Source organism: Ostrea edulis, chromosome 8 (genome assembly GCF_947568905.1).
Source record: "Ostrea edulis chromosome 8, xbOstEdul1.1, whole genome shotgun sequence".
NCBI lineage: Eukaryota > Metazoa > Mollusca > Bivalvia > Ostreida > Ostreidae > Ostrea > Ostrea edulis.
In genome coordinates this window covers 15,758,231-15,769,970 of record NC_079171.1, presented here as the reverse complement: position 1 = coordinate 15,769,970, position 11,740 = coordinate 15,758,231, and the positions used below count along the sequence as shown (strand labels likewise).

The 11,740-nt window shown below is 34.6% G+C and overlaps 1 protein-coding gene across 3 annotated transcripts in view; it reads right to left on the bottom strand.

The window, feature by feature from the left end:
- Nucleotides 1-1,267: 1,267 nt before the first annotated feature.
- The window catches only part of LOC125662291 (uncharacterized), a 34,001-nt gene continuing 23,528 nt past the window's right edge, over nt 1,268-11,740 (bottom strand). The window contains exons 4-5 of one of the 3 annotated variants that reach the window (XM_056147014.1): nt 5,042-5,265; nt 4,174-4,416 (exon numbers count right to left, since the gene is read on the bottom strand). In XM_056147014.1, coding sequence (XP_056002989.1) covers nt 4,411-4,416; nt 5,042-5,265 — 230 coding nt within the window. In that variant the 3' untranslated portion in view covers nt 4,174-4,410. Of the gene's footprint in view, nt 5,266-11,740 lie in introns of all 3 variants that reach the window. The other 2 variants (XM_056147013.1, XM_048894457.2) reach the window with 2 other exon arrangements.

Below are 11,740 nucleotides of genomic sequence, written 5' to 3'. Positions count from 1 at the left end.
CATGAAAAAATGATGTTAGACACATTTTTTTTTCAAATATAATACTTTCTTCCACAGCAAAATTTGATTTAAGCGGAAAAATTAAATAAAAACGTTTTCAAAAACAGCGCTAAATTGTAGCGAGTATCTAAGCAAAGGGGGTAACCCAAGTAACAATTGTTTATTTAGAACAATAACACGTTTAACTTCATTTAAAAACAATCAACGTTCTAGGCGACAGAAAACAGTAGGTGGATTATGGAGGGCAATACTGAAGCATTTTCAGAAATTCCCGGTCCTAATGGAGATAAAACGTTGATTACGGTGATTTTGATTTAGAAAACTGCTTTAAAACGATTTCTGAAATCTAAAATCCCGAGGACTTTGCAATAAAATGAGAAAAGCAGAACCATTATCTTCCGACGTATTTCAACGACTTATAGATGCTAAGCAGATGGGAAACGGTAAAAAAAAAAAAACTTACTTAAGTATAAGGTAACAATCCCTAAGCAAAGAAAGAGCAGCATCAGATCTGGAAACATTCCCGTTCATACGATGACGCCACGTAAACAAAGTTCTACAACTCTTATAAATTATATGAAATAATGAAAACGGGCGAGTTTGGTAAATCCGAAAATAAGAAAGAAAAAATAATTCACTTATTTCCAATTTTAGTATTAATTAACAAACCCCTAATAGCTGCTTAATGGTATATACATGTACATGAACAACACAGCAATATATATGACGAGTTTCTCAGCCAAGCAGTTCAGTTAATTAAAACGTCCAGATTCTAGACCACATGAGGGGATGTCCATAATTAATCATCCAATTATCGTGACCAGCAATGGAATAAAGCTACAAAACCCAGACTTTAGCATGTTTCACAATGTCAATAGTGCTTGAAACATAACCATTAAAGTAAACTCACTAAAGGGATAAAATAGTCCAATATCGTTGTACAGTATACTATGTATTTATGTTTGGGTCAATAACCCTCCCCCCAATTTAAAAAAAAAAGTTTATCAACTTGTGCTTTAGGTATATGATATAAACAATATCACACTCTATTGTTGATCTCGGACCTGATATTGTCCCTCGAGTGATCTCGGGGCAAATCCCAGGTCCGCGATCAACATTAGAGTGTGATATTCTATATGTATTGCTTATAGGAGTTATGAGAATGATCGTTGGTCGTTATCTTCACTTTTCATTAGCCCAACTACATGTAGTAGTCCTGAGGTCCCCCATAACAGAGATCACAAGAAAGTACACTTTTGACCCTAACTTTGAATTTTTGAGTAACTTTAATGTGAATTACAAAGATACATGCATATATCACATTACAATACGATTACCACAATGGTATGTACATACAATAAAAATCAAATCATTATATACGCTTCAGATGTTGTGCATTTGCTATCATTATGACGCTTTATTGAAATTTGGCATAATCAACAAAACATAAACAGTGCCTCTTCCGTCAATGTTCCATCTCTCTCATACACACACGTGCATACTCGCAAACTATTTCTGTGCCGAAAACGTCCACATTGATCAAATCATTTCGAGGTTTCATTGTAGTAACTTCAGCTAGAGCTTAATTCCTCAAATGTACCTTTTTCATTCTGTTTGAATTCGAATACTCACACACCCAAGTAATATTATAAATAATGAAACCACTGTAGTGTTCGTTTATATCGCATTCATATGGTGCGTGGCTGCATGTCAATACTGAACGTTACAGACATCCAGGGACATAAACAGACCAATTGGTTTGTTGGTTATTTAACACATTTCCTAGGTTCTGTTTTTAGAGACGAAACTTTGCATACAATTTCGACATTTTTGTTCGCCTAATTTAGAAATAGGTTGGATATCAAACCTTAAAAAGTTCAATCTAAAGACACCTTTTCATACTCTAATAAGCAAATTGTCAACATTAGATTATATAATGTATATCATTGCGGTTTTTATATTCCAGATTGAAATGATTTTTACTACAAAGCATTATTACATTATAATTTGTCATCAATATATAATAGTTAACTTCCCTTAATCTATACACCTGATGACTGCATCATAACATTTACGCTATTTCATTCAATTAAATATAATATATTTGACGCAATAATTGATTCGCATGAATTTCAAATTACACGAAATTACTTGTGATATAGACAATCATTATTATTACTATTGTAGTCACAATTCGGTAAGCTTAATATCAAGGCACATGGTACTTTGATGTGATAAGCAAAGGTGAGCTGTATGAATCAAAACTTTTTGTATTGATATTGTACTTCAAAAACAAAACATTTTCAAAGGAGTTATTTTTGTTATTCAACCAGTCACGTTGGTTAATCGAAAAAGTTTAGTGACAGTTTGATCATCAAAAGTATATGTTAAATGCAAAATCAATACTGCACATTTTCATTCTAGTAAAATGTCTAATACTTGTATTTAGTATTTTAAAACACTGATATTGAATGCATAGTTTCATGTAAAGGAATCTGGAAGATTTAATCAATTTGATTTTACCACTCACCTATGTAATTTTGTGTGATTATGTGACAACTCTATCAGATTTATTTATTATCATTAGAAGAAAATTATAAGGTGTCAAAACTTGTTTGCAATCTTTTGCATAATTTTTACTAATATACAATAAGATATTTCCAAATTATAGCTACAGGTATAAGTAAAATATTTTTCTTTTACTTACATGTAACTATAATTGTCGTAATTGGTAACCCTTAACACGCAAAGTATTATTTTATTAGACTAGGACCTGCATGTAATCCAGCGATAACGTGTTAGAAACATAAAATTGATATAATTAATCCCAACCTGTTTCTTTTCAACAAGTGTCCGACAAAAACCATGTTATATGTCAGCTTAAACTTTCAAACCGCATATTGTGCGCAACAATGTACCTTACTATATATACATGTACTTTATTGAAGAAGAATAAAATTTATTTATTAGCCGAGTTGTAACGAAGTTGAACTGGGCTTTTAGTTTCGTGATGCAGGGCGTCAACAATTGGTTTCTCGATGATAACTCAAAAAGTTTAAATCCAAATCAAATGAAACTTTAATATATTGTTGGGTACCAGGTAAGAAAGACCCCTATTAATTTTGGAGAAAAATGGCTAAAGGTCAAGGTCACAGTGACCGAAAATAGAATGAGAATTTCAGAAACATTTGGTTTCCGGATGATAACTCAGAAAGTTTAAATCCGAATCAAATGATACATAAAGATAATGATATGTACCAAGTAAGGAAGACCCCTATTGATTTAGGAGAAAATAGGTCAAAGGTCAGGGTCACAGTGACCGAAAATAGATTTAAAATTCCAAAACATTTTGGTTTGAGGAGGATAACTCGAATTTTTTTTAATTTGAATCAAATGAAACTTGGATATATTGTTGGATACCAGCAAACCAAGGCCCCTGTTGATTTTGAAGATCAAAGGTCAAGGTCACACTCACCGAAAATAGATTGAAAACTTCAGACAGATATGGTTTCTGGACAGTAACTCGAAAAGTTTAAAACTGAAATTAGTTCTTCACAATTATAAATATGCCACATCATTCCTGACTTTACAATGTATCCCATGCAACTCGGCTCATGCACCCCTGGGTGCATATATTGATTTTCCAGTTTACAATCAATGATTAGGCCTTATATCCTACAATTTCGTTTCCTACGATCTCCAATTACATTTATGTTGTGCTAGTGTTGCTTCCAGATGATTGCGATGAAGAATTGCTATTGGCATTTTGCATTTCAACCTGACCGTATTCCGACCCATGAGAGTCCCTGTCACAATGCATTTTAAGCAAAATTAATCCTGAATGAATTCGAAAAAATATAGTAATGGGCAAAACAAGTTTGGTAAAAATTATCCAGAAAGTTTGGCTGTAGTTTCTCTTGATTATAACACTCAGAATTGGTAATCTAGACTCCCCAAAGGAATCACTAGCCCACAATCCTGCATTGAGAATGGCTAACAACATACAAACATAATAAACTGTATTTTTGTGCCCATTATTGGACATGCTTACTCCATTTTCGATAGCCAATATAAATATGGTTTGTTCTGCAGCCACAATGATACTGACTATGTTATCAAAATAAGCAAAACCAAGGAAAGTATCTACCCCCTCTTCCTTTTTATCCTGATAACTTTTCCATACCGCAAACAAATAAAACATATGATAGATAATGTTTCCAAAACAGCTCATCATCAAAATTAATCCTCCTACGCTGAATGTATATTTGAAATTTTGCCATGATAACACTGTACACCAAGTTACACAGACGAGCATCGCTAGTTTTATAATTGATTTATAAATGATATAACTCTCGAAAAATATTGATAATGTCAAAGACTCTTTTTCTTTATCACTTTCTTCATCCTCGCTCAAACCTGCAAAAAACCCTACTATTGAAATTGCAAATAAAACAAATGATGCTATTCCAAACATAAGCAATACCAGCTTTTTTACTTTTTGCAAGGGATCTGAATCCTCAGTTTGTGTGTTCACCTCATCTGCATCATCGGGTGTACTGTTTAAGTTGCTATTGTGTGAATCAGGCTGCTTAATATTAGAGAAAATCATGTCCACGGTAATAATAGCAAACTCAACAGTACCAGCGGACAACACGGGGTCGACGTTTTTTATTAGAAGCATAGATCGTTTTGTATAATTACAAAAAGTCGTTATATTTGTATGATTCAGCGGTGTAGTTTCTATCTCATCTCCATGATTAAAAATGCTCCCCGATTCAGAAAAAATTGTATCCAACCAGAAGCTAAAGTTGGCGAACAAAATGCAAGTAGAAAGCAATCTGTGACACACACTCTCATTTAAAACTTTGCAGACACTTATTTCAATCATTAGTAAGATTGTGTAGATAATTGATAGAACATTATAAGCTATTCCTTCAATTCTATGACTACACCCACTACTGCTGTTCGCGTGTTTAAGAATAAATAGTGTACAGTGAAGAAAACTGCAGATACCAAAAATATATAATGCTGCCTCTTTTACTTTTTTATAACTCGAATCTAATTTCCGGTCTCTGCCATAGCAGCACGTGGACAATGTAGGGATTAAAATGCTCAAAATTCCAACTGAAATACTGGAAATTAATACTCCGAACAGCATCGAGTTTGCTTCCTCGTCAGTATAGATCATCTTTGTCCAGTTCACAGTCATCATTGAGAAGATGATTGCCAGAGTGACCACTCCAATTACTATGTAAAGCCGTCCTCCTGCAGAAATAAATTTCATGTAACAATTTATAGACTTATTTTCAAACTAATCAACAAAATATAAAACGAAAATAAGACGCCAACAACCCTAAAATAAACTCGCCTGAAGATTCATTTTGACTTCGAAAGTGATAACCCTACTGAAACATTGAGAAGAAGAATAGTTGTCTTCTTTTTCGTACATTTCGTACAGAGCTGCCTATACGCAAGTACATGTATGCAACTGCATACACATCATGAGAGAGAGAGAGAGAGAGAGAGAGAGAGAGAGAGAGAGAGAGAGAGAGAGAGATTTGCCTTTGAAATATTGAAGGGGCATGGACACGATTTGAGCTGAACTTTTGCAAATTTTGTTTGTCCATTTTTAATGTTTACAATCCTTAACTAAGATATTTCTAAGGACCAGCAAAAATTCATATGTCAGTTGTCGAGGTACGTGGGAGATACATAGCTTACAATTCTTTGTTATGTAAACAAGGCTCGTGCCCTGTTTTTGTTTATATAGGTTAAATATACAACTAAAAGTTTAAGGCATATTTATCAAGTTAATTCTGAACGCAATTAAAGTGTTTAGCAGAAATCATTTTGTTTTTAGGTAATGCCACCCTTTTAGAATTATAGGCTCACTCTTGTATTTGATTGTTGATTCTTAAAATAATATATCTTAGTAACAAATAAAAGTCATAAAAAATAAGTATGTTGCGGTGTTCATAAATCAACAATCATAATATGCCTGTTATCAACGTCAGAAAATTGCAATTTTCATTAAAAACATTATGAACATAAAAACTGGTTGTAACGATATAATAGTATTCATAACAATTTCATGAAACTGTTTATTTACGAATTATACAAAATATTTGTGAAAAATAAAGGAAATCTATCGCATAATGAATTTAATAAATAATTTAATGAAAACAAAGTCATTGACCTTGGAGTAAATATTTTGAAACATATACAGTATAATTTGTCCAAACCGGCCTCTGAGTACTCCGGCGCTCTGTCAATTCCGGCCACAAAATTTACTCCCTAACATTTCTTTAACAAATCCTTTATTAATAATTCCCTGTACTCCGGATACTGCGTATTCTGTATATCGGCCGGCTTACACAGTCCCAACTGCTATCAATTAACTTTAATTATCTTGTGTAAACCGGCCCCTCGATGATACACCACCCTAATTGTTGCAGTCAATTGAATTCGGTGTACACAAGGTCCCAACTGCTCGTAATTAGCTCTAATTGTCGCATTTAAACCAGCCACCCCACAATGACCAACCTGTCGGTATTCGGTCGATCACACGCGGTGTACACAAAGGGTGTCTCAAGGGAAGCCACAGGTAAGTAAAAGAGTGCAACTGGCGAGAAGTCGTGATCAGTTTAAAATAAAACCTGATTTTAGGGGGTGCACTTTTCAATTATGACAGCACCACGCATGAGGTAATGGCGCTCCCCCTAACGACAGAGACGAGAACTGACATTAAAAGACAAAGTTCAATTAATCGATGAATTCGATACATTCTTGGAATGAAACAAAATCGGCAACAATCCCGTTATGTTTTCCAAAAGCAGGGTTTCCCCTCGTGGACTTCTCGGAGCTCTACGGCGAGTCAGACAGTGATGATATGCAGTTAGTTAGCACAACTTGCCATGTCCGGTCGATCACTCGGCATTGCATTAGTTTCCGTTTCACAAATTGAGACAGTTGAAAGCGATACATTTACATTACAATGAAAGCTGGGAAAGACAAATTTTAAACGAACACAACACAAACTTGACGAACATACATAATGTAGCACTTGAAAACGGCGATGATGTAGACGAAATCGACAATTTACCAACAGAAAATTGCGCGAATAATTCCCAGATTTTAAACTGTTTAATAAAAATTGAAACTTCTTCAAATGAGCACGACAATAAAACACTGACATTTATATTTTTACGTTTTGAATTCTTTTGTGATATATTAAAACGTTAGCAATCATTACACACGTATGCATAGATAGTGAATACAAGGGAAGCAACTCTCATTATTGTCAACATTTTGCACTCCGGACTCTGTGCAAACCGGCCAATTTCTTTGGAACCACACATAGCCGGTTTAGACAGATTATACTGTAATTGATTACTCATATATAGTTTAGACTTTCAAAATATTTTATGGTTAACAAGTTTTTTTTTTTACAATAACCAATGAAAAAGACTACGACAAAATTTACGTTCCTGTTACGCATAAATATTGTTATATCATTGACTTTCCAAAATTGTATGACGTCACAGGAGGGTGGAAATACCTTAAACATGTTATTTTCTATTAAGCAATCTATATGTAAACAAAAACATGGCACTAGACTTGTTTACATTACAAAGACGTGTGAGTGCTGTATCTCACTTTTAACTTAACAACTGATATTCAAAATTTGGTTGACTAGTTAAGCATTGTAAACGATAAAAGTGGAAAAATAAAATTATCAGCTCAACTGTGTCCATACCCCTTTAAAATAAGAAAATAACTGCATTATCTAGTCTCGGTTTATAATTTAATAAGCATCGTAATGTCCATTCAATCAAATTCAAAGTCCTTTCTTAATTTTAAATCATTAACATCATGTCGAATATCACTTTAATGTAAATCATATGATATATGTATACATGTTGTAGACGGATTATGATATTCTTTGTTACCAGTAACATTTAGCATATACAATGTATACCAATCAAAACAACGAATAAAACAATCGTATTTAACGAATGTAAAGTCAGTCCAAATACAAACGGTGGGTTGGCATAATAGAACACTTTAGAAAATTATTTTGTGAATTCTTTTAAAGAGGTTTTGGAAATTAACAAGAAACCCTTTTTCTATGCACAAAACATTGGAAAATCCCCAGGGACTGCTGCCGCCCCAGGCTTTGCCCTGGATCCACTTGAGGCTCCAGACGGTCCTTTGTTATAATTTGCGTACACTTCATTTTCTTTCTGGCTAAGCGCCTGCATTTATCCAATGCTATGTACATTTATGAAAGGTGAAGATAACGAACAGTGATCAATCCCATAACTCCTATAAGCAGTAAAGAATAGAGAGTTTTGGCAAATACGGACCCCATGCCACACCAGAGGTGGGGTCAGGTGCCTAGGAGTAAGCATCCCCTCTCGACCGTTCACACCTGCCGTGAGCCCTTCTTGATCAGGTAAACGGGGTTTTCCGTAGTCAAAATTAGTGTGCCAACAACGGCCTAACAATCAGTATGCAACACGTTAGATAGCATTTGCCCCAATGGTAGGTTGTATTGGCAAACTAGATCATTAAAACGACCATAGCAATTTCGAAATGCTGACTTTAATCCAGACTGTTGAAACCCCTGCACAAACGACTTGTTTGTCAGTAGTGTGCCTCGATTGAAGACCGATCATACGCAGAACAAGCTCTTGCGTATCGAATCAGTTGAGAGATATAAACACCATAATCCAGGTAATAATGGAATATTGCTACATAGATATTGGAAATGATGATGGAGAAGCTGAAATCATCCTGATTGTCACAAAGTTGAGTTGTTAGTTTGCCGTTAATATCTACACTCAATAAAATATATAAGTCTGAAGCAGAAGTGGACGGCTGTGATGATTTTTAATTTCGTGTTCACAGGGATATATCGAATCGAATGAAAATCATCATTGTTAATAGATAAAACGTCGTCGATATACGAGTAAATAAATAAGAATTTGAAGAAATGGAATAACAAAAAAAAAATTCTAATAACCCAATGAATAACTAACATTTAGATGTACTACTACTGTCAGAGTTCACATTTCTGCACTGCACACATCTATAATTATATATAAAATACTGATTTCAGAGAAAACTCAAATTAACATAATGAAATAATAATGATATAATATATGCACATGTATATGACTGCTCTCTCTCTCTCTCTCTCTCTCTCTCTCTCTCTCTCTCTCAGAGATTTCCAAGGCCCCAATATCGTAATTAAAATTGGACAATTTGATATTTGGATCCGATTAAATATTCGATTTTGATTAGATTGATGCTGTATCTGTATTGAAAGCTAAGCGGCTGTGGATCATAAGTGTTTATGTGTCTAGACTAATGTTGTCTTAGCAGTTTTGCGGGTAAAGCGTGCGCTGATCGACGTCTGGGGCGTTGAAGCAGACAGCAGATATATTACATACCTATAACCGTTTTTCACAGTCCGTAATGTTAAATAGTATTCTCTCTCTATCTCCCTCTACGATGAAACCTGTTAAGTGAGGATGTCCTCACATTGTCTAGAAGAGAATATACGCATATGTTATTGTACAAATATAGGCCTATGTATAGAATTAAATTTCTGAAAACTAATTTATGAAACCAATATGTAATTGATACTGACAGGGATAGGGGGCCTAATAAGTTTTTGTGAAGTTTCACGGGTAGAACGTTTATACACATGTATGTACATGCATACCTACCCTTTTATTGAATGTATGGTTTCAATAAAGCTAACATGAACAGTTTTTGTAAAATGTGTTTATACAAGTGATGTATGCACATGGATGTGGTACTTCATATGTTTATGGTATTGATGAACAGCGATCTGTTTTCAGTTTATGATCAGTATACATGTATATATACATGTCTCTCTCTCTCTCTCTCTCTCTCTCTCTCTCTCTCTCTCTCTCTAAATTTACGTTAACGGGAGATAACTCGCGTTTGTTGATGGTATTAATCATCTGCAGGTGAGACCGCGGCGAGGACCGCGGGGGGAGCGCGGGATTTGCAGGGTTTCCTGAGATATACCGCGGTAGCTCTATCCCGCGGGGGGAGCGCGGAAAATACGGGATCCGCGCTGGCCGTACTGTAAGTCTAACAACCGCGATAATTGGCCCAGTAATTAAATCTGATATCAGATAAATTATGCGTAAGGGGACACCAAGCTCAAGACCCTGTAATAAAACTGATCCACCAGTATAAATCTGCTCAGACAAGGGCAAACATTCTCACACAACAGTCTGTGTAGCACCAGTATCTCTCAAAATCTGAACAGGTTTAACTTCACTAGAGCCATTGAGTGAAACAAATCCCTGAGACAAAAAGGGCTTATAATCCTCCATAGAATTAACAGAACTGGATTTTGATCTCTGAACATCAGGAGTGTCAGAACAAAATGATTCATTGATTGATGTTTTCCGCCACACTCAACCATTTTTCATTGGTATGGTGGCGCCCAGTTTTTATTGGTGGAAGAGAGAACCCCGATCTAATGTACCTGGGAAGAGACCACCGACCTTCCGGAAGTGAACTGGGAAACTTTTTCCCTTACCGGCGCGAGCCGAGCAGAGGTGAGAGGCCGTCTGGTTTTGAGTGCGATGCTTTAAACCACTCCGCCACGGAGGCCCTTAAGAACAAAATGAAACAAAAGCTTTCCTATCATTTCTAAATGTAGTACAAACATGTGGCTGTGGTTTGCCAAGGTCATTTTTTCTTAAGCTTAAGGTAAGTCATTACACCAAAATTTTATTTAATGGCTCGTTAAAGCACATCTTATGAAGTGTGGTGAGTGATACAAGCTCTCAATTATTTTATACGATGTTTTTGTGATTTTCCCCAGAATGATAAAAAAAAAAAAGGTGCTTTGATCGCAAACAAAAGATTCTAAAGTTCAAATTTGGTGCATGATATGAATATCTAATAAAACATACTTGAAAGACCCAAATATAAACGTTATAATTGTTTAGAAATAAATATCTATGAAAATATTATTTGTTGATATATTTTAAATCTATGGATAAAATCTTTTAAAAAACATGTCAGTTAGAAAAGAGATATATCGAAGAAATATATCTTTAAAAGGAATTGAAACGAAATGACAAAATTTCATCAAATATCACTATATTCAAATGAAAGAGAAAAGTAGCGATCCCCATGAAAATTGATAGAAACTACTAAGATAATCATATTGTTGTAGTTAATTGTATGTACTTTTCATCAAGAAATTAGTTTCTTTTATAAATTAATTTCATTTGTAAACCACTTTACATCAAGGGAATTTAGTTTTCTGATTACGATGTTCTCAATGACTACTTTTTTCTTCAGTGTTAACGTTATTGATACTAAATTGAAACTAAATGGATATTTAGAAACAGCAGGTAGTCTTTTACCAAAATTGTAAATTTGATAATCCCCAGAGTAGGGGTTCTGACCACAGGGTGGGGCCAAACTTAGTATATTAGTATTTATGTGTAAGTTTGCTGATACTGTATGAATTCTAAATGCATACTTAGGAATAGCAGAAAAGGATGTACAAAAAATGTTGAATTTTACAACCCAATGTTTTGACTCTAGGATGGGTCCAAATTAGTCATATCTTTTGACGTTTTAATGTTAATATACCTATTATATTATGTAAAGCCTTTCATCAATGAATGCACTTTGGAAGGCAGTGAAGTTTTAAGAACACATCTTGTTGCTGAACATT